At 39.9% G+C, this 24386-nt stretch overlaps 1 protein-coding gene across 2 annotated transcripts in view; it reads left to right on the top strand.

Moving 5' to 3' along the window:
• The first annotated feature begins 243 nt into the window (after positions 1–243).
• The window catches only part of TXNDC11 (thioredoxin domain containing 11), a 29851-nt gene continuing 5708 nt past the window's right edge, over positions 244–24386 (top strand). Inside the window, exons 1-9 of one of the 2 annotated variants that reach the window (XM_084295973.1) lie at positions 244–495; positions 4927–5001; positions 5293–5509; positions 6221–6318; positions 7812–7941; positions 14868–14961; positions 17053–17165; positions 18353–18553; positions 22049–22838. In XM_084295973.1, coding sequence (XP_084152099.1) covers positions 350–495; positions 4927–5001; positions 5293–5509; positions 6221–6318; positions 7812–7941; positions 14868–14961; positions 17053–17165; positions 18353–18553; positions 22049–22838 — 1864 coding nt within the window. In that variant the 5' untranslated portion in view covers positions 244–349. The remainder of the gene's footprint in view (positions 496–4926; positions 5002–5292; positions 5510–6220; positions 6319–7811; positions 7942–14867; positions 14962–17052; positions 17166–18352; positions 18554–22048; positions 22839–24386) is intronic. The other variant, XM_084295974.1, reaches the window with a different exon arrangement.

Here is a 24386-nt window from a genome sequence, read left to right on the forward strand (position 1 = left end):
CTAGACAAAACTAAACATGAAAGCCTTGTTCTATATGGACAGTGTGAGAGCTTTAATTAATCCGTGGGGGAGGGGGGGGAACAGCTTCCAGGGGGGCGTGCGGTCCTGTCAGGAACGGAGGGAACCCCTGAGGAGGAGGACGAGGAGGGGGATCCCCCGAGCAGGCGGAGTTCCCTGAGACGGAGGAGGAGGAAGGGCGCAGCCTCCCCGCCCCTCCCGGCCGCCTCTGCGCCTGCTCGGGGCGGCGCGACGTGGCGGCGGCGGGTTCGCCGGCTGCCGGGCGGGCGGCGGGGAGCTCCCGGGGCCCGGTGTCCTGCAGGCCGGCCCCGCCCCGCCCCGCCCGGGTGTGATGTCGTTATGTGGCGGCCCCGGCCCTGCGGCTGCCTCCAGCCCGCGGCCCCGCGCCGCCCGCATGGCGCGGCGGCCCGAGCTGCTGTGCGGCGCTGCTATCGCGCTGGGCTGCGCCTTCCTCGTCGCCCTCAAAGTCACCTGCAGGTAATGGCGGGCCGGGGTTGGTAGCCCCGGCCCGGGGCTCCCCCCCTTGGTGGTCGGGCGCTGGGCCTGCTGCCGGACGGGGTTTCTTCGTGGCAACCGGCCTGACCCCAAGGGCTCCGGCCCCTGCCGCACCGGGGAGGGGCGGGGGGAGGGCTCGGTCCCGTGGTGCCACAGCTGGGCCACGCGATTCTGGGCCCTGAATCGGGATCTGGGTGCCGTGGATGGGATTTTAGGGCACGGTGACTCCTGGCTGCGTGCTGTGCTGGGGTAAGGGCGTTGCTTTGGGGTCCGGATTTGGGTGCGGGAAGGTGGCACGGGGCTGGCTGCCTCCCTGCTGCGCGGAGGCCGACATGTGTTGGCTGAGGGGCCCTGCCCGCAGGGAACGTGGCTGAGAAGCGCCGAGGCCTGCGCTCGGTGTTCCTCCCATGGGTCTGCCCGAGCCAGGACGGACCTTTAGGCTTTGGACAGTGTCGTGCCTCCAACGGCCGCTGAACCACAGTCACTGGACGCTCAATCATCTCCCTGTTCAACTGTCCATTACTGTAACATACATAATACGTTTTTATTATTTTTTCTCCTGTGCTCGACACTTACCGTGATGCTTTTGTTCTCCTCCTGTGCCCCTTTCTTCAAAAACTTGCATGTCCCTTTCATTTCATTCCTAGCTGTATATGAAAGCTGACAAGTTGCTCCTGGAATGAGCTTCTCACCGCTCTATACTCTCCACAGAAAATTTGGTTATAGTGTTTTGGCTTTTCATAGTACAGTCAGACAGAAAAGCTAATACTGGGAAAGTGTTCTGCATTGTGTTGCTGCCAGAAACAGAAAATTCAAGTGTACAAATTCCATGTGCGATTTGGAGGATGGTTAATTGTACACATTAACTATGACTTAATGCTTAATTTCTCAATTCACATCAGTTCAGTTTGTAATCAAGTCTCAGCACCCAAGTACAGTTATATGTTGTAAGTGGCAGGAACTTCTACAACCCATGAATAAAGTGTATGGAAGGGAAAATTCCCTTACTACAAGGGAATCCGCTAGTGGGGACCAAGGTATTGCAGGTTTGTAGACAATCAAGGAACAGCCAGCTGCTGCCTGAGCTAACATGTAATTGTGAAAAGTCTGCGGTATAGAGCCTGAACTATTTCTGGTACCATGCAAATGTCTTTTGAGGCAGCCTTACAACTTGGCAGACGAGGGGCCTGATCAAAAACATGCTTGCATGTGCTTTCTGTTATTATCAGGTCGTTCTGTTGAAATGAGGCTTAGTTTGTATGTAAAAACTATGTGAAGGTCCTGTGCTATACATCAGAGGGAGGCACTATTGAGCAAATCAGAGTAAGAAGCTGGTGGCTCTTCGTTTGTTGTGTGGTGCTTTTTTTCACAGAATCATCTAGGTTGGAAGAGACCTCCAAGATCATCGAGTCCAACCTCTGATCTAACACTAACAAGTCCTCCACTAAACAATATCACTAAGCTCTATGTCTAAGCATCTTTTAAAGACCTCCAGGGACGGTGACTCAACCACTTCCCTGGGCAGCCCATTCCAATACCTAACAACCCTTTTGGTAAAGAAGTTCTTCCTAATATCCAACCTAAACCTCCCCTGGCGCAACTTAAGCCCATTCCCCCTCGTCCTGTTGCCAGGCACATGGGAGAATAGACCAGCCCCCACCTCGCTACAGCCTCCTTTAAGGTACCTGTAGAGAGTGATAAGGTCGCCCCTGAGCCTCCTCTCCTCCTCCAGGCTGAACAATCCCAGCTCCCTCAGCCGCTCCTCGTAAGACTTGTTCTCCAGACCCCTCACCAGCTTCATTGCCTTTCTCTGGACTCGCTCGAGCACCTCGATGTCCTTCTTGTAGCGAGGGGCCCAAAACTGAACACAATACTTGAGGTACGGCCTCACCAGAGCCGAGTACAGGGGGGCAATCACTTCCCTAGCCCTGCTGGCCACGCTGCTTCTTATACAAGTCAGGATGCCGTTGGCCACCTGAGCACACTGCTGGCTCATACTCAGCCAACTATCCACCAATACTCTCAGGTCCTTCTCTGCCAGGCAGCTTTCCAACCACTCATCTCCCAACCTGTAGCTCTGCTTGGGGTTGTTGTGCCCCAGGTGCAGGACCTGGCACTTGGCCTTGTTGAACTTCATGCAGTTGACCTCAGCCCATCGGTGCAGCCTATCCAGATCCTCCTGCAGAGCCTACCCTCAAGCAGATCGACACACGCACCTAACTTGGTGTCATCTGCAAATTTACTGAGGGTGCACTCGATCCCCTCATCCAGATCATCGATAAAGATATTAAAGAGGACTGGCCTCAGCACCAAGCCCTGGGGGATGCCACTAGTGACTGGCCTCCAACTGGACTTGACTCCATTTACCATGATTGGGCCCAGCTATCCAGCCAGTTTTTAACCCAACAAAGCGTACGCCAGTCCAAGCCACAAGCAGCCAGTTTCTTGAGAAGAATGGTATCAAAAGCCTTACTGAAGTCAAGGTAGACCACAGCCTTTCCCTCATCCACCCAGCGGGTCACTTTGTCATAGAAGGAGATCAGGTTCATCAAGCAGGACCTGCCTTTGGTAAACCCATGCTGACTGGGCCTGATCGCCTGGTTGCCCTGCAAGTGCCGCGTGATGACACTCAAGATCATCTACTCCATGAGCTTCCCTGGCACTGAGGTCAAACTGACAGGCCTATAGTTCCCCAGGTCTACCCTCCGGCCCTCTGTCCCTTCTTGTAGATGGGCGTCACGTTTGCTAGCTGCCAGTTGGCTGGGACCTCCCCTGATAGGTAGGACTGATGATAAATTCATAATTACTAGAGGTTTTTTTTTGTTTTGTTTTGTTTTCCCTATTTGAGGATAGACATGTAGTTCCTGAATCATTCGTGCTATGGTATATCTTCTGTTGACCTATTTTACATATTTTCTTTAGAGCCAATTTCCTATGTCATTTTTAAGGCTTATGCTGTCATACCCTGTGTCCATCTGTCTGCCCATTCACCATAACTCTTGAACCGATTGTCCACTTCCAGTTTAATCCAGTAGAGGAAGCAGAGGTTTTTAAGCAGTATAATGAAAGTGGACAACCTGAATATGTGTAAGAGGAGAAATTCTCATTTAATGTCTCCTAAGAAGCAGGTGTCAGTGTGAGGTTAATGCTTATGGGCTGCGTTTGGCTTTCAGTGCCTACTCAGCACGTGGCCAGTGAGTTGGGGTAGTGCTTCTGTACAGGGAAGAAATGAGTGGTTTGGCTAAAAGTGGGGTGAAGGAATGGGAGGGAAACAGGAACTGATTTGAGGGGACCTAAGAAACCAAGGGCTGGGGAAGAAGGGTTAGTGAGGGGCGAGACAAGAAGGACCCAAAATAGAAGTCCATGGGACAAATGAGATTTTTGGCCATCTGCGTGAAAACAAATTGGTTTGTGAGTAGTGGAATTAATGAATTGTGTACATGAGGAACCAGTTTGTATTTTAAAAACTCTGGATTTGATATGAGAAATGCCTCTTATGTTTGAATTACAAACTTCCGTAACTTTTAGAAACTTTTAAGTCTTGAGCTTTAATTATGTACTAAATAACCTGGAAATGAGAGGAGCTGTTGGTTTTGTGGATCTGTTTTGTTAAAACACAGGCACCAACCAGGACGATCGTAAGATTTGAAAATGTAACGGTGTTACTAAGAGGTTGCTTAAAGTATGAATTTAACAGTGTTCAGGGCTCAATAATTTATTGGTTACTAACATTCTAACCTGAAAAGAATCAAAAGAGGTTAAAATAAAAATATTTTTATGTTTAGCTTTTTGTTGTGATACAAGGCAGAGAAATGCATAATCTTTCCTAAAACTTCCTGTCAAGGAGAAACTATGGCAAAACGGATCAGTACAGTGATGTGGTCCAGTTTTTAATCTAATTTGCTGTAGTGTAAATATAGCTAGTTCAAGAGAACTAAGAAAAAGAAAGAATACAATCATACACTTGTGTTTAAGGCAGTTTATACCACTAAACACTTCTGAACACGTTGGAAATGCTGAATTTTGGAATGGTTGATTCTAGATTTGATAGAAAGCAGTTTCCTGAGCACTTAGTTTATGCTCTTGGTACTGTTGGTCAAACTTGTTTCTCTTAAGAAACTTTTTCTATCTAAATCTTACATTGTATAGTCTTTAAACACTTACTGGTAAGTTCTTTTTGCTGTAGATGAAACATGCCCTGAACAGAGTTCGTGATCCCTGCTCTAATCACTGACATCAGTGAAGTAAACCAATACACATTTATATAATGCTAAAAGTCATTAGTAAAAACAAACATTTTTTCATAATACAGTACAAAAGAAGCATAGAATACTTCAAAGCATAAGCATAGTAATAGTCTCTGTTCATACAAACATCACAAATCTTTATGACCAGTGTCTCTTCTCTTATCAGGGTGCTGTTACCTAAAGTACAAGTGTTAAAAGAGGATGAGGCCAGGGAAGAAATCCAAAGAAATCACTCTTCCTGGTAATTTTATTATCTGCAGCAACCAGCAATAAGAGTGTGAGCTAACACAGCCATAAACTGAGTGCATGTTATGACAGTGTTACTTTCTGAAGCTTGTTAATAAGGGTAATCATTAGATTTTAAAGTATTTATTGAAACTAACTCAGATAATTGAAGTTGTAGTCATTTTGCATCAATTCTTAAAGTTTTGTCATTGCATGACATTCACTAATGTGAATGAGGGCTTTGGGCACACTTTTTTAAACTCCTGTTTTACGGTCTCAATAAGCCCTCTTAACTTCCTTCCCACAGCCGAGCAAAAGACGTAACAATGCCAGCAAAGCTTCCCATGAATTTCTTCTCCACGAGATCTCCAGTCATTGATTTTTTCCGGGGACAATTAGACTATGCAGATCACCTTCGTCAGGATTCAGAAATTGCATTGTATTTCTTCTATGCACCGTGGTGTGGGCAGTCTGTTGCAGCAAGAGAAGAAATAGAACGTGTGGCCAGCAGGTTGTCAGACCAGGTAACTCTAGAGAAGATGCGAATCTTAAATGTGACCTGATAGCCTCCGTTTAGAGATCAAAGAGCTGATTTCTGTCAACCCATGGGCACCAGTAAGACCTGAATGTCTGTATCTTTGAGTAACTAAGCTAGTCATCTTTACATACGTAGTGTTAGAATAAATGGAGAAAACCTGTGTTATTTCTGCTCCTGAATGGAGAGCCCTGCAAGTTTCTTCTTAGAAGTGTTTCTGGATTTATTTGTGTGCCTTCAGACACAAACAACAGGGAGTTTGCCTCCAGTTCCACTATCACTGGAGACAACAGTAATCATAAAAGGCCTTGCAGCCCTTGCATTGCTGTCTGTCGGGTGATTACCTCTGAACACATACAGTTGTCCGAAACCTCCACTCATTGAGCTGCTTTATGCAGAATAAGTTATCAATATGGGTTATGACAAAGTTAGTAGATTTGGAGGATTTCGGTTAGGAAGCTTAAAAACTAGAAGTAAAAGTGACCATGACAGATGGCTATTACAAAGAAGTGACCAACAAAAGCAGGAAAAAAAAGAAAAAAAAAAACTTGGATGATAGAATTAAGAGGAACAGGTATGGAATACTGCCTTGAAAAGTCATTTAAAAATAGCAGATGGAACAGATTGGAAAAAAACATGCTAGATAAAGAAAGTCACAGTAATGTACTTCGCTAGCTGTGAATTTTTATCTGCTTTGCAGGTGCTGTTTGTGGCCATTAATTGCTGGTGGAACCAGGGGAAATGTAGGAAGCAGAAGCATTTCTTTTATTTTCCTGTGATACACTTATACCACCGGAGGTAAGAGTTTCATATATACAGTCTGGCTTCTTTATTGGTACTTCGCAAAACAGAGGTTTTTTTTATAAAATGTTGCATTTTCAAGGTGTTGCATCTACAGTTAAACAGATGAAGAGAAGGAGATTCTGGGTGAAGCTCATTATACATGCTACTTAGGTGTTGAGAAGGGCTGTAAATGTCAGTTAAATGACATGCTGCTCAGTTCATTGTTCAGGAAAATTTGCAGTGCACACGCATCTCCTGGATATTCTCTCTCCACAAAATTCAGATTTATATTTTTATTTTAGATTTCTGCCTGCTCTGTAGGTGGATTATATTAACTGGTCCCAATGTTTAGCAGCAGCCAAGTATGTATTTAAGGGCTGTTGAAGGTAGTGGAATGTAGGTGCATGTTTAAATGGAACTGTATACTGAAGGTGTTCTTCTAAATTTGAATTTCACACTCATTTTTTAATTCTCTAAATGTTGAGATACCATCATATAGTATTCTATATAATCTCGTTTTTATTTTTCTAGCATTTGTATGTCTTTTTTTGTGTGTGTGTGTGGAGCATAAAACACTTTCCTAATGCTAGGTGCAATACAGTTGGATGCTGTGTAGTTTCTCACGTTTTTGCTTGTGCACCTGAGTCTTGCACTGCAGCTGTCTTCCATTACAGAGGCTGATTTTGTTTGGTTTGAGGATTTATAAATTGAGGAGTAGCAATCCTTATCTTTGTCAGCTGGACTTTGAATCACATTAAATCACATTAAATTGCTCAATGGGAATGGACTAATTCCTCGTGCTTTTATGTTTGATTTCTTTTTAGTTTGTGATGCTTTGTCCAACCTAATGATAGCAACTCAGATGCAGGCTTTCAAGGTGATGGAGGAGCACTGGAGGCCATACTCCCAAGGCCCCCATGTTTTAGGACCACCTGATGTGGTGTGGGCTGGTCATGGGTGGCTGGGAGGAAGCTGTAGACTTGCTCAGTCTGTCTGTCAGCAGTGCGACTGGATTTGTCCATGCCTTACTGAGGTATACTTGTAAATGTCTCTGTAAAGAAATCTTGCACCTTTTCAGGTTGATACTGTTTGAACTAGTGTAAAAATGTAAAAATTAAAGTGAAAATAGTAGCATTTTTTCAGATCTGTATTTTTAAGTCACATGTATTTACTTGGACAAAGCAGAAAGATGTCTCTGATTACCTAAGTCATTCCTGGCTTTTACCAGCTTCTGCAATGGGACTCAGAAGCGGTCCTCATCCCTTTGTCCTCACCAACACATCTTGCCTACCCATAGTCACTGCAATTTCAGTTTAGGAGTGTAAGCTGTACTACAGTAACACTGTTGTGTAACACAGCTCCTCTATCAGTTACAGAAGCCACTGATAATTGGGGGCAGTTCCCAAGAGGCTGAGCATGCTGTTTGTATAACTCTTCTCTCTGCCACCCCCAGCAGGGACTCTTTCTATTTCTAAGTCTTAATGCTTTATTATTTTTTTTGGTACTAGTTTTGGACCAATTGAGTACAAAGGCCCTATGAGTGCTGTTTATATTGAAAAGTTTGTTCGCCGGGTGATGACACCACTACTCTACATCTCGTCTCGATCAAAATTACTAGATTTCCTCTCAAATTATGAGGTACTTGTCTCTCTTCTCTAGCTTTACTGCAGTGGTTCAGAAAGGATTTGACTTGTTTTACGATTAAATTTTATCTGCTACAAAGTACTAGTTTCTTTCCAGAATCTTGAAATCAGTGCCATGTAAATTTTGTTGAAATCATAAATACATGAAATGACAAATTCATAATGCTAGTTCCCTGTGTAGTGCTTACCATAATTCAGTGATGCTGTTAATTTGCAGGACTTTATTACACAGAGGCAAAAATCATAATTGTAACCTCATAAGAAAAAAATAAATAAACACATGAATAAGAAAAATGGGAGAAATATTTTCCCAAAAAATCTTGCAGTCTGTTGGAAAAACATCTGAGAAATATGTAATAATTGTTTTATTTTTTAAAGGAGCATTAAACCTTTCTAATAAGATAAGTCTGTAAAGTAAAAACAAATGTGAAAGCAGTTAACATAATGGCTTCTGACCTCTTTGTAAGCTCTTACTTTGTGATCTCAGTTCACTGGTGCCCTGTGTTTAATTAATTTTCATTTTTTTTGTGTTCAGAGGTGTCACAATGGGTAGCAGTACTAGTGGGTTAATAACTTCCAAATGGACAAAACGCACTTAGATCAGAGTCATTGGTAATCCCTTTGTAACCGTTCATTCCTGTAGTGCACAGTGGGAAATATTATAATGTTACTAAACTCCCAGCTACTGGGGCAGAATGGAAGACCTACACGACCAAGTGATTCTGTAGTAGTGGCCAGCACACTGGCCTTTCCAGTGTTTCAGAATGAAGCCCAGTTCCTCTTTGAGTTATCTCCTGTTCTGCCGCAGGATGGAGTGCGATGTGTGCTGTTAGGTGAGAGCTGCCATGGCAAAAGGGGGTACATGCTTGCAGTTACCATGGGTCGGTGCTGTGCTCTTTATTGTTTAGTTCATCCAGCTAGAACTACTTATGGGTTTCATTTGCCAGTGTTTCAGCAGGGACTTGGAGTCTTCTGTCTCTGCATCTGCTGCCGATACTTTCTGTGATTGCAAACAGTTCTGTTGTCCTTCCTGTGCTTCAGTTTGCCAGTCTAAAGCTTCGTTACTGGTTTTCTACCTCCTTTGAAAAACAGCCGTGCTTGGGTTTTGGGAACTGGGGCTGTGTTCTCTGAATTATTCTTGGTAGTCTGCAAAGGGCAGCTAATAAGCATAGTGCTGGTAAGCTGAAATTTGCTTTATAGTAGGATGTGCGCTTCCAGTGGAAAAGACTAAAATATAAGAAATCTATGGTGGGAAACCTTTTTTCTTTTTTTTTGAAATACTGCTTAACAATTGAATGTCTATTTGTACTTACAGGCTATGTTCAAACTTCCTTGCTTCCTGTGCTTTAATTCTATGGCTCCAAGTTCCCAGTCTCTACGTTCAGTATTTATTTGTTCTTTTTCCTTGAAAGAACTATGAGTTTTCTGAGCTGTTGTGATGTCCTGCCTGTATTCATTTAAGGCTGAGGTTATTCCCCAGCTGGTGGCACTAGGTACCCAGTGTCTTGCCTCTCTAAAGTTAAGCCAAAGGGGATACTGCACAGGGTGCCTGCTGTGTTTGTAAGATCTGTACAGGGAACAAGTGTGGTGGTTTTACCGTGCTGGGCAGCTGAACTCCACCACAACCGCTCTCTCACTCCCCCTCCTTAGAAAAGGAGGGGAAGAAGTAAAGGAAAGAACAACTCACAGGTTGAGATAAGGATAATTTAATTAAAGGGGAAAAATAATTATTAAGGAAAGATTATTATTAATTAAACAATTTAAGTAAAGGGAAAAAAGGGAAAGGGGAAAAGGGAGAAGGAAGGGAAAAAAACAAAACAAAACAAGTAAAGGCTGTGTGGAAGTGCAGAGGAAAGAAATTACTCTCTACTTCCCACAAATGAGTGATGCTTGACCACATCCTTGAAGCAGGGCCTCAACAAATGTAGCCAGTGTTGCAATGAGAGCCCACCCCTCCCCTCTTCTTCCTTTTTCCACCTTTTACTGCTGAGTGTGACATCATATGGTATGGAATATCCCTTTGGTTGGTTTAGGTCAGCTGCCCTGGTAATGTTCCTTTCTCACTTTTTTGCCCACCCTCTAGGAGGATTAGAGAGTCCTGATGCTGTGCCAGCACTGCTCAGCAGCAGACACAACACTGGTGTGGTACCACTGCTGTTCTAGCTATACAGGTGCAGAGCACAGCACTGTATGGGCTGCTGTTTTGAATTTGATATTTTATATATAAAAAGGGTTAGTTTTCAGCAGAAGGGAAAGGACAGAGGACTGTAAGTAGATCTTTGGGACATTCTGATCAGTCTCTGCTGCTTGATCTTTTCTTTGTTATTTCTTTGTTGAAAAGCTAATTAATTTGGAGTTCACAATAGTTTCTGAAAGTTTTGTCATTAGTATCTAATCTTCAATTGTGTGTTCTGCTAGAAAATAGATTCTGCAGACTTAGGTTAGGGATATTTGCTTTTCACTTGAAAACTTCTGTCAATAATAGAAAGGGCTGGGTTGGAAGGGACCTTAAAACCCACCCAGTTCTCCCCCTCTGCCATGGGCAGGGACACCTCCCACTACATCAGGGTGCCCAGGGCCCCATCCAGCCTGGCCTTGAACACCTCCAGGGATGGGGCACCCACAACTTCTCTGGGCAGCCTGGGTCAGGGCCTCACCACCCTCTGAGTGAAGAATTTCTTCCTACCATCTGATTTAACTCTCCTCTCTTTCAGTTTAAAACTATTCCTCCTTGTCCTGTCATTATCTGACCGAGCAATAAGTTGCTCTCCCTCTTTTTTCATAAGCCCCCTTTATGTATCGAAAAGTTGCAATGAGGTCACCCTGGGTTCTTCTCTTCAGGCTGAACATCCACAGCTCCATCAGCCTCTCTTGGCAGGAGAGGTGCTCCAGCCCTTTGATCATCTTTGTTGCCCTCCTCTGAACCTGCTCTAACATCTCCACATCTTGCTTATGCTGGGGGCCCCAAACCTGGTCGCAGGACTCCAGGTGGGACCTCACCAGGGCAGAGCAGAGGGGGACAGTCCCCTCCCTTGACCTGCTGGCCAGCCCTCTGTTGATGCAGCCCAGGATGCAGTTGCCCTTCTGGGCTGCAAGCACACACTGCTGGGTCATGTTGAGCTTTTCATCCACCAGAACCCCCAAGTCCTTCTCTGCAGGGCTGCTCTCGGTGAGTTCCTCTCCCAGTCTGTGCTCACGTCCAGGATTGCCCCGGCCCTGGTGCAAAAAGGATGCTTTTGAAGCTGATCCCAGCTGCACTGAGCCAGTGCATGTTCTTGGCTGTTTCATTCTACTTCTGCTGTATCTGCTTTTTAAGACCTACTAGTAGTAAGGTCTCCTATATTTTCTGTCCAAAAACAGCACTATGTAGAATTTGGAGTAGACAATAAGTTGGTAAGTTATTAGTATAGTAGGTGAGTGATTCATACGCAAAGTGTCATGTTGAGCAGGAGGTCTTCTCAGCACGTGTTTCCATGCTAACGTGTTGCTGTGCTTATCTTGTTTCCAATGGCACTTTATTATTGACTGTCAATTTACTGATAGCTGGGACTTCAAGCCTGGGATTGTCCTTTTTCCATTTAATCTGTAAAGCTTTTTATGCTTTAATCATCTGCTCAAATTCCAGTAGTCAGTTTTTGACAGAAAAAGGGTCTAGCAAGGCAAATCAGGAGCTCTACTCACACTCAGTCAGGTGCTGAAATCCATTAAGCATGTTAACATGTTTGAACTAGAAAGGTCTGTAAAGGTATCAAATTAAACATTTACATCGTTTTTTTTTTTAAGTTAAAGCATATAAAGAGATACTGCAATCTAGTAGTTAATCTTGTATTCAATTTTTAATTAGCATGTTTTTATTTCTAAGAAATGTTCATGAACACAATCCAGCTAAAAATAAGGAGCAAGTGGTGTCGTTTTTATGGTGCATCTGTTCCCCAACCAAGTGATGAACGTGTTGATGACACAAGAGGGCGCTCAAACACTATGAAAAATGTTGACTTGAAGGTTGAGATTCTGCATTTTCTGATGTTGATTGTTTTTTTTATTGTTTGTGGTATGATACTAGTGCACAATTAAAATCAGATAAAAATTATAAATTGTTTTTTGAGAGCAAAGGAAAAACATCCCAGTTGGAAAGTACTTACAATTGTGGAATGTATGGGAAAGTTTAAGTAACATCAGGAGAAAGATGTGGTTCCTACGTGCCTGTTAGAACACGTGCTCAGACTCCTTGTGTTTTATTAGCTGCAGGGATGTGGTGGCTTCGTTTGAATCCAAACTGGCATGTCTAATTCCTCATCTGACTAACACAGCTACTAGAAATGGCCTCTTCCTTCTGAGGCACAGACAAGAAACCTTGCTGCTTTTGCAGTTGGACAGAAAGCTTCACTGAGCTGTGAGAATTAAACATGCCCAGGGAGCATGTTGCTTTCTGGCATGGGGAGAGAGAGGGAAAGAGGCTGTCTCTCTGGGAGGTAGCTGGTGTGTCTTAGCTTGGTGCCAGCTTGCTTCTGTGCTCCACGTGTGTAGAAATGCTTCCTGAGCGTTAACCACCATGTGAGGTCTGACCCAGACGTGGATTTGACTTTGCTGTTGTGTTTGATGCTGATGTTAAATGATGAGGTGACCATTTACTTTCTGTCCTGGCTACATAATATCACTAACATCATTAGGAAATGAACAAGCTTTTACCAAGTTCATTCATCTAATAGCAGTCAATACAACTGTTTCTTTGCATGTAGTATGGGTTCTTCTGTCCCTCCAAAGATGACATTTCTCCTTGCCTCTTCCTGTGTTCTTTCCTGTGTTTACAGATAAGCTGAGGCAGGAATTGCATGTCAGCACAAGTCTGAAATAGACATGATCCAGCCGGAGACCCATCAAGAAATAGGCTGCACTACAATTAATAATTCTGTATTTTCATATATGAGCTTCATTTAGGAGATGATATTAATGAGTTTTCAATTTTGAAACATATCAACACTATCCCACTGTCGTTGGACAATCATTAAAAGGCCATTACTTAAACAGGTTACTGATTAGGCACGTAGCATGAGTTAACCTACATAAGGCATATATTCTCCCCCTATACATGTAGTTTCTTCTTACTGAAGAAACGTTTTATAAAAATGACTCGTGGCAGCACATTCTTCAGGCAGTGCTTACAAATCTTAACCCTCTGTGGATAACAGAGCTAGCAGTCAGAATCAGAGCCTCACCATTTAAAATAATTTTATAAATGTTTCTAGATCTGCCCCTTTCACACTTTGTCAATTTTGACTTCTCTTTCATTCACTGGGTGGTGCCATAGGTTTGCTTCTTAGAGTAATGGTATTGAAAAATGGTCCTAGGAAATGGGAAGCTATGAATCTTTAATAGTTATCTGCCCCCTTACTTTTGTTTACTTTACTTTACTTGACTTTAAAAGTTTTTATGAGATTTTTTTTACTTAATTTTATATTAGGAAAGATCATTAAAAAAAAAAAAGCAATTACAATGAATGCTGTTATATTGCTGTATTTTTTCCTTTTTAATTTATATTTTTATTTTCTTCTTGACAACTGTTACTGGGTAAATTTGCCTAATTGTTCTACCTCATTTTTATTGTTGATAATTTTCTTGGCATACTTCATAAGAAATCTTTATGAGCAAGGGTCTTGTGTTTAACATTCACTTTTTGACAGGACAATTCCTGCCTGAAAGAACAGGTCAGTAGTTGGAATGGAGATGTTTTTATTGGTGAAATATCCCAAGATAATATTACTAATAGCAGTAATAGGCAAAACATTTGTCCATGTTTTAAAACAAATTTTTATATGTAAAAGTTAAATAAATAATTAAAGCATTCTATGAAATATAAAAAAATATATATAGGTGGGAAGGCTTTTGCCACATAAATGGGTGATCAGTGAATCTAGAATCATTTGTCCCACAGTGATACCTGTGCTCTTGCTCTGTGCATCAAATGCCTTCTCCGGTGGAACTGGGAAACAAATAACACAGAATAACCAAATCCCATCACTTACTCTGTCCTAAAAGTCTATTAGATCAATTTGAGTGGTGAGGTTAAAAAAAAAAAAAAAGTGATTAATAATCAGTGTTAAGTTTTGCAGAATATAATCTATTAAGACCAAAATTTATTTGAAATTCTGGAGCAGGAGTCTATTCTTCTGTCTGTTCCATGTCAGCTTTTCCAGATGCTCTTCCTGAATTTAATCGGATGCCATGCAGGCTTGGTACCTGACAAAGACATGAGGCCTATTCACAGCTGAGAATTTCAATTTGTCTGGCAATTTGAAGATCTGTTCTTATGTATGGATATGCAAGTGGGATGTGGGTCTCATTATTTTTGTGCAGCTGTTCTCTAAATCTCAGGAACAACATAATGAAAGAATTTACTATGACTGATAACGATAGGATGTTAAGTTGGCTCAGCAGTTCAATTATTCACTCAAAAAAAAAGTGTAAATTCATATGTAGTTGCTAATTACATGCAACATAGTAAATAATTAAAATGTTAAGTTCTTGATAGTTAGAAAAATCATCTTTTATATTTCAATTCTGAGAAAAGTCTTTATGATGATTATTGTTCTTATGATTCTCAAATTAATTTCAAAGCAAAGATTGTTTTTAGAGAACTTTAATAGCTAACACAGCAAATATGCAGCTTGAAACTCATTCCTCAATAGTCATAAACCCCTCTCTTGTGATATGTAGGGTTTAACGACATCCTTAGTTTGATTGTTTGATTTCCAAACAATCTTTTGATGTTAAAATATTCTTGCAGCATAAAATGACTGTTCTTCAGTAAATATTGTTTTGTTGCCTTTTTATAATGTTATGTTTCACTGTAGGTAACTAATTGCAATTTCCCTTGTATGTGTACTTGAAAACAGATTGGCTAACTAATTTTTATTCTTTCAGCCTGGAGTTATAGGATATTTTGAGTTCAATGCTTCGCCTCAGCCTCCTGGTTATTTAACTTTCTTTACGTCAGCTTTACATTCATTAAAGAAAGGTAAAAGCTTCATCTTAAAAAATATAAGGCATCTGTGAACAATTTATGCATATGGACTTCAGTGGTTCTTTACAATATTTTATAACTTGAAATGTAGTCCCTTTTGAGTGTTGATCTAATTATGAAACTATCTTTTATTACTATGTAAAGACGGCATACATTAAAGGTGTATTGTATATTTTGTGATCAGCCATCATGGAATTAAAGTATATGACAGTTTGCAATTCAAGGATATGTTAAGATACACTTTTTTCAAAAAACTAAAGGTAGCTGTAACAGATGCAACATAATCAGACTAGCACTTAAGTAATTTGAATTCAAGAGTATCTTGTGCAACAACTGAAATGGCAAGTTCAGAGGGGTGAATGCATATGTACAGAAAATAAGTGCGCTTAATACAATATGTGTAGTTTTCATAACTCTTAGAGGTTTTATTTTGGGTTTTATTATAAGTGTTAGAGATTTTATTATAAGTGTTTCTTAAAACATCAGTATTGTACACTAAATCTTCTATACAAAGGTGTAAGGTGCTCCTAAAGACTATGTGAGCTTGACTAAAAGGCTGTAAGGAACAGGCTTATTATACCCATTTAGCTAATTAATAACCTAATATAGATTACGCAGCTCTGTTGTTCTGAATACATTTATTTGAAATAAAATTATAGAGAATCAATTTCCCACTGCAGCAGTGGTTTTAAAAGCCACTACAAACGGTGGACTGGCAATTCATAATGGAGGAGTAATGCCTTCCATGTGTGTCAGTATGCTTAGCCAGCCTTTGAGTATTTCCATCTGATGAACTTGTGGGTTTTGATGCATCAGAGACTGCAGTGGACCGTTTCTTTTGTAAAATCTGGATAGTTGGTAACAGGCAGCAGCACTTCTATTTTTTTTCTGTCATCTACTTGCTAATCACCAGCACCATGCTGTTAGTAATATCGCTGTACAGTAAGTATACAAACACATTTGTTCTGCTGATGGTAAATTCCAGGCATAGATTTTATGTGCTTTTATTAGTAGCTATTATTCTTTCGTGACACTGGAGAGCTGAATGCATTTCTGGGTTACTTTGCTCTTTAAAGTGCTATTTTACAACTCAGGTTAGTGAGAATTTGTTATCTGTGTTCAGAAACATTTCTTCATGATGCACTGCTCTCAGAGAGGAATCTGTTCTGAGGTTTTCTGTCGATTACCAAGCCACGTTCCATTAAGTCAAAATACTACTTTAAAAGTTTAATGCACTGTGGTGCTCTTTAATCAGGTCATAAAGTGGTATTGTAATGTACACTATTCTTAATGTGCTTTTCCTTTTCACAAACCCCATTTTTAAACTTCACTGCATGTACTTGCAGACCCTGATTGCTTACAGATTTTTGAAAATAAATGGTCTTGAATGAGTCAGTAGTGACACAGCTGTACATTGTTCATCAAAACTATTTAAAATAAGCAGAAAGCTGCTAGTTTCTCTTCCAATGTTGATTTCACAGAAATTCAAACTTCCTTAAGAACTTTATGATGCTTATTATCTTAATATTATCTTAAGAACATTAATTTTTTGGTAGCAATTCTTTTGTCATAAATTCTGGATGCAACTTTCTTAAACTTAAGATTAGCATATTTTAAGGATATTTCTGTCAGCAAATGAAGTAAATTGATACCATTCTTCTGATTTTTACTTTGCCTCTGACTTGGTGTATGATATAAAACCTAATCTCCTATATTTTGTTTTGTAATTTTCCCAGTTTTGTGTTGGGATAGTTCTATACAATATAAATGTGAGAAGTGTTCTGCCCTGCCTGCACTTTTATAAATCTAGAAATATTAAAATAGGTATTTAAGTGTTGCCTATTTACTGCAAATAATATACATCATATACATCTTGTGTTTCTTCTGCCTCGCTTCATCACTAATACTGGCAGTTACTATTCGGTAAGATTTTCTGTGCCTTTACACAGCATCCTTCTGCGTTTTGCTTTGAAAGGAGATGGTGTTTTTGCATTTTAAAAATAAGATCTGTATTCTTCTAAGACTTTCAGGAGAGAAGTTCAGTGTGTATAATTATATTTAAAAACTGAAAATTTGCCCTTTAAGATTACCTTGGAACAATACGCTTTGGAGTGATCACAGATAAACATGTTGCAGAGGAGATCTCACTGGTGAATTCAGGCAGCGTGTATTTGCACAGACATGTCAACACATCTCTAGTGAGTATTACATTTATGTTGTAGTAACTCTGAGACAACACCTGGAGATTGAAACTCTTGTTACACTGCGATCATAATGTCACCCGGACAAATGTAAAATAAATGGGTGTTCACAAGTGGAAAGTGGTGGAATAAAATAATTTTCTTAACTAAATGTAGTAGCTATATTTATCTGAGAAATATTTCAAAAACTGTAATACACAGGCTTTTAATTTATTAAGGTGTGTATATGTCGTGGTTTAACCCAGCTGGCAGCTAAACACCACACAGCTGTTCGCTCACCCTCCCCCCTCCCTCTCTGGGACGGGGGAGAGAAATGGAAAGTGAAGCCTGTGAGTTGAGATAAAGACAGTTTAATAAGACAGGATAATAATAATAATAATAATAATAATAATAATAATAATAATACAATGATGATAATAGTACTACTAATAATAATGTGTACAAACAAGTGATGCACAATGCAATTGCTCACCACCCGCTGACCGATGCCCAGCCTAACCCCGAGCAGTCCGGCCCCCCTCCCCCGGCTAGCCACCCCTACGTATTGTTTAGCATGACGTCAGATGGTATGGAATACCCCTTTGGCTAGTTTGGGTCACCTGTCCTGGGTCTGTCCCCTCCCAACTCTTGCTGCATGCCCAGCCTGCCCGTTGACAGGACAGAGCAAGAAACTGAGATGTCCTTGGCTTAGTATAAGCACTGCTCTGCAACAATTAAAACATCGGGGTGTTATCAGCACTCTTCTCATCCTAAGCCAAAACATAGCATTCTACCAGCTACTCGGAAGAAAATTAACTCTGTTCTAACTGAAACCAGGACAGTATACTTCATTAATAATGTTTAAATTCACAAGGTATTTGTGACTTAGAGATTGAGCTCTTTATAAAGAAAATTTATACTAGTGAGAAAAGTAAAGATTATAAAGTTGTAGTGATAGAAGGGGTTTGCCTGGTAGAAGTCTTGTTGCCTAAAAGATTGTTTGTCTATCTGATGAGAAATTGGAAAGATTACCCCTTGGGAAAGGATATATGAAATGCTGAAGCATGCTGAATAGTGTCATTAAATTGAAAAAGAGTGTTTTAGGCAATACAGTAACAAAGCATGGTATATTTGAGAACTGCATTCATTAGTAAACAGTGTGTTTTAGTAAGTGAAAACAAATAGTTATTTTTTCTCTTTTCAAGATCTATCCAAATGATGACATGAACTATACAGCTGAGAATATTTGCAAGTGGGCTCTAGAAAATCGAGAGATGCTCATACGCTGGCTGAGACCTCATGGTGGAAAAAGTCTTCTTCTAAACAATGAGCTGAAGAAAGGACCAGCACTGCTCATATTTATACCTTATAATCCCTTAGCAGAAATTCATCCTCTTTTAGATGAAGTAAGTGAAATAACTTCAGTTTTTAACTTCAAAAAATGCTAGAACTTGAGAACTCTACCCAGGATTCTGAGACAAATTGCACTGCTACTGTGCAATACCCAACGTGGGTGAAGTGGTGTTGGGGTAAACTGTGCTCAGACTTGTTGACAAGAACTATTTTTACCTTGTGTGTTGTGGTACAGATTGGATATGACATATCTTGAATTACTTTAAATTTTCTGTTCAGGTCTTCTTGGACTTTAATATAAAAAGATATAGAGCTAACTGTTACAGAGAGAAAAATCAATGATTTAAGGCATATGTGTTTCATAACTGTATACATTTGATGTTTCTGAGAAATGGAAATTGCCTTCCGTGAAAACAGAGGATGTTGTTTAGGAACATGAGCATATAAATCCTGAATTAGCTCTTGGTATTATGAGGGGTTGGAAATCTGTATACTTTTTCTCTATATTAAACTTCCTTTCATATTTATATCCTTTGTTAATCTGCTCTGTTAAGGATGATAGGCCTGTTTCTTGCTGTGTCAAGTAACAGTAGTAGGATCATTTATGCAGCATAGTGTCAGTTCAAGGTTCAAAGCTGATTGTCATAGTAATGAAATTATATTTGGACATCTGGTACTAGAAATCACTTTACTTTTAATTGGAGATGTTTTCTGGAATTGGTAGAGAATACTTCCCATTCAGATTTCTCTCCTTTGTGTGGCTCAAATTAACGCTGTTCCCTCCCTCTCTCCCTTCCTTCCTCCCTTCCTTCCTTTCTTCCTTCCTTCCTTCCTCCCCCTTTTCCCCCTTTCCCCCCTTCCCCCCTTCCGTTTTCTCTTTTATTCATGTAGTAGCAATCAGTCCAATTGCTCCACAGTAGGTCCCAAAGACTCTTGCCTAAATGCTTCTGAAGAAGTGACCTAGCAAAGTATCTGCTGCCTGCCTGTCAGTTCTTCCTCATGGCATGCATTTAGACAGAGCTTTTCCCTTGTCCAAATGGACTAACTCTTGACTGCTACTTGCCAGCATTTTAAAAAGGCACGTGAAACAGAGCAATAAACATTAGTAGTACAAGCTGCCTGTGACATTCCTGTTACGGGTATTTCAGTGTTCAAAAATTCTCTTTCTGGGTGGCAGGTAAGGGATTTTATTTCACTGCTCCAAGTATTCAATTTTCTTTAAAAACACACTTTCTTAATCCATTTTATGATGAATCCTGCATGTTAGTTTGCACCACACACAGTGTGCCTTTGTCTCCTGTCAACAGTTGTTGAAAACAAGAACTTAACTTTTTCCTTTTGAGTGAGTGCTGTGAGAGACGGGCAGATCTTTGGTCTTCTGGTGCAGCTGACTTAATTCAAATAAAGACCGAGACTGTTTTTGAGTGTTGCAGAACTTGTGTTTTGTCCACCCCATTCTATTTCTTCTCATCTTCTTTCTTCCCTAAAGGTGGTTACATAGGGAAATACAGTCCTTTAATTAAACCAGACACTATTATTTGAACTCTAGCCCAACTGAGAAAATAGTCAGAGCTAATATGATATTTATATCCCATGTGTGTTCCTTAGTTTCCTTCCAGTTTTCTTTCTCTGTCATTATTCCCATTTTTGAACTGTGCAGGACAGGAGTTTGTGTAGCTGTGTAGCTATGCAGTTATAGAAACTAACTTACCTGATTTTTTTTCCCCCAGATTATTTTTCAGCTGGAACCTATTGTCCCATTTAGTATGTCACACAGCTGTACATCACATTGGTGATCACACAGCAGTAAGAAACAAGCATTTGTGGAAGATGAAAAGCAGGGCAAAGGTTTGGAGGCAACACTGACTAGTGTACAGAGCACCTCTGTTCTGGAATGCGTGTTTTCCACAAGGAGACCTTATTAATTTTGCAGTGTCTGAAGCAATGAGGAAAAAAATCACTTGTGGTACAACATCTAGTCAAACTAGAAATAGACAATAAAACTTAGTCAGCTACAAGATACGGTATGAGGAAATCTTTGAGGAGAGACTGGAAGAGAACTGCAATTATTCTTATACTAATCTGTCTTATTTCGGCAGACTTAATTCAATGATGCTTGTCCCAGCATAAGCATTGTAGTAACAGGTGCCATTTATTTAGATTAAGTCAGCGTAGCATAAGGTGTTCTGTATCAGATTTCATCCAACTGAAAAGAATATCTACTTATATCAACATTATATCAACAATCTCATGGAAGAAGATAAAGATTATTCTGGTTGATGTTGTATTGCTTCACTTCCAATAGAGAGATATTATTGAACTTTTTTTTTTTAATTTTAGCTGTAGGAGTAGATGTTTATTGTAACTGTCAGGAGTGAGTTTCATCAAGCTTTGAAACCACTTGACTGTAAGGCAGTTTCACAGAATGAGAATGTCAAGTTGCATGTTGAATGCTCAGGGCATTTTTTTTTTTCTGGTAATAGCTCACTGAAATGGGATTTCCTATTACAAATCAGTTTTTCTGTTCATAGTCACTGCTCAAGTTTGTATAGGTAGTCAAAATCTCCAGGCTAGATTTTAGTATGAGGGGTCAAGTATATGCTTTCAGGACAAAAATACCTAACAGTGTGTTCTTAAAGACTAACAGAAACTGTTGCTGAAGTCTACATTTTAGTACTGATGATCTTGTTACAGCCCTCCTGGAGGTAATCAACACGTGTTTGATAAGTAGGTTTCCTATCAAAATGTTCTTGTGTGCGCAGTGTATGGATGTTCTGTATTTGGATTATATTTAATATGATAGATGAGAGTGAGAAAAAACTTGCTCCTTTTTCCCTTCTTGTATGTTCTGTTATTTATCTCCTAGAGAGGAAAATTCCTTCTTTGGTCTATACAAGTGCCTTTTTGGTGCCCATTCCCCCTTGGTTAAAAAAAATAAAATGACGCAGCACAGAACACTTGCACTGAGTGGCAGGCTTCGCCCCACCAATAAGTGCAAAGCACACCTGGAGAGTTACAACTGTATGTTGTGGCTGGGTCAATACCAACATTGCTTCAACTCTGGCAATTATAGTTACCAAAGTTGTGTGCTGCCTATACCAGGAAGAATTTTTATCTTTTTATCACATGGGATTGCTTTAAAATAAATAAATTTCTCCTCATACTGGAAAAAAAGGGCAATTCAGGAACCTGTACCAATTAATTCTTTGAGTGGTGGGATTTAACCTTAAAATGTAGTGTTACTGAACTGTGATAAATATGATGTAAAGACACCTTGAGATGAATGTCATGGACTGAAAATATTTTAAATTGGATTTTTGTAGTTCTGTACATGTAATTCTTACATACTAAACAACTAACTTCGTTATCAAGTAAAAGCCTCCTATAATTGTTTTGTAAGAAGGCCTGAGAAGAGTATAATCAATTTTATTTCTGAAATTCTATTTAAAAAATGCATAATACATTGTTAAACCTGTAACAGATAACTGCATTTGAGTGAACTATGCGCAGTTATTCTTGCTTTTTTTTTTTTTTTTTTCCCTCTGTAGATTACCAAAGTGGCCTTGGAATACCACAACTGTAACAAAAGCCAACAGGCTGAACCAGATCCCCAGCACATGGGGGACAATGATTCACCAGCTTTTGATTCCTATGTTCCAGATGCACATACAAAATTGGCAGAAACGTTCTCCATAACCAAGTACCCGTGCTGTAACACAGTGGTGCTTCCACAGTGGCATTCGATCTCGAGAACTCACAATGTCTGTGAGCTTTGCATTAACCAGACCCTTGGTGTCAAACCAAATACAGTCAAAGTGCCACACTGTAATTTTTTTGAGATAGAAGCAGCTTTGGACTCTTTCTACCTCCAGGAGCATACCTTTTTTCAAGTTATATCAAATACCATAGAATGCAGCAATTTCTTAAGTTTCTACAGTCCCTTTAACTATTACACTGCATGTTGCAGGACAGTAAATAGGCATTTTTTAAGTTTCATTAGTTCTGAGAAGACCATCTTTCAGACCCCTAAAGTAGTGTTTTCTTCCCATGGGAAGAAAGATAAAGATGACATCCAGAATTCTATTCCTCACATTGAGGATAGGAATTATTTTATTCCTCACCTTCATATTAGTGGCACTAACATTACTGGTCTGAGCTGCAGGACCAACAAAACCTTGAATCTCTATCTGCTGGATTCAAATCTTTTTTGGATATATGCAGAGAGATTAGGAGCATCAAGATCTACTCATCTTAAGGAATTTGCTGCCATTGTTGACTTGAAAGAAGAAGTGCACTATGTCCTGGATCAAAATCAGTCACTTATTGGATCTACCCTGGGTATGGTTTCTATTATACAAATGCTTGAAATAAGAAAAACAAGTTTGCAACTAAGCTCATGCGTGAAAGACTTAATGCCATTCTGAAAATGACTGCTTACAAAGTGAGACTATAGTTAACATTGTTAACCTTTACTTATTCTATTCTATTTAGTAGTTGACCGAGCAGTAGTATGTATTCTACTACTATTTGCATGAACCAAATTTCACTTACCAAAAGTAACCTGCTTTAAGTGAAGTAAACATTGAAATGTGTGACTCTTGACTGCCTGATACATCGAAGGAATTGGTAAAATCTAAACTAATGTGCTAGTGGAAAAAAAATCACTACATCTTAACACATTTGATATTAGAGAAGACACATGTTGGTGTTTGTTCTGTCATGTTGGTGCTCTGTGTACTAAAATTTCCCAGAATTTCATGAGATACTGCCCACTTACCTGCAGAAACTAGCCCTTCCTCTTGTCCTCAGACTTAGAAATTATTTTAAATGTATGTTGAAAAGCAGGTGTGTTGTCAGATACAGCTCTCGTTTGCTTTTGTTTAAATCTGTTAATACTGTATTTCCTGACTGAACTGGGGTGGAGGGGGGAAAAAAGGCAGTTGTATTCAGGAAAAAAAGACCGTATTCACAGTTCTGATTTTATTCCCAAATTACTTGGGTAAGATGCAAGGTGCCTAACCACATATATTTACCTGCCATGCTGATGTGCAAAACTGAGTCAACTTTTAAAAAATGCAGGGCTTTTTAATGTTAAAAGTGCAAGTAAACATGGAAATAAATTCAGGTGAACATAGTATTGAGATAAACTGTTCAAGATTGTTTATCAGTATAATTCTTACAGCATTAAATTATATTTGCATTTTGCCAATAAATTCATAAGTTCATACAAAAGTATGCACAACATAATCAGAACATGGCCATTTGTTCTTAAGTTTTCCACCCAGCACTATATTCTTTTTCCACCCCCCCTGCCCCAAAAAGCATTATGGAGAAAAAAAAAAAGTTGGGGACCATAAATGGATGCTTAGGAGAAATTAAGATTTAGGTGAGGAGATAATAAATTTGCTTCCCCTTTGTGCTTCCAGTATTTTGTCTCAAACTATTTTCCGTTCACAGTATTTCCTGAGCAGGACAAGGGTTGCTCTGCTGAGTAGCACTCAGTAGATCTCTCTTCTGAGTTATTTGAACATCCAGAAACTTTTTTTCTCCCAAATATTTTGTCAAGGATTCATGTGATTTCTTTATTTTTTTATTATTATTTTATTTTACTGAATTTCAGTAAGCATCAGTTTACACAAAAACTTTGTGTTTACACAAATACGGATTTCAGGTTTTATAAATGGTTTCTAAAAATTCAGGAGTCTTCATGTCTTTTAATTAGTCCTGTCCAGTTATTATTTTATTATTTAATCATGCATACACATTCAAAATCCGGTGATCTAGAAGTATAAAAGCTGTATTTTGTTCTGGGGTGAGAGTTTCATTAATGCTGAATAGTAAATACCAAGAGCAATAGAGTTATATTTCAGAGATAAATATGATAAT

This window comes from Netta rufina, assembly GCF_964035555.1.
Source record: "Netta rufina genome assembly, chromosome: 15".
Classification (NCBI taxonomy): domain Eukaryota; kingdom Metazoa; phylum Chordata; class Aves; order Anseriformes; family Anatidae; genus Netta; species Netta rufina.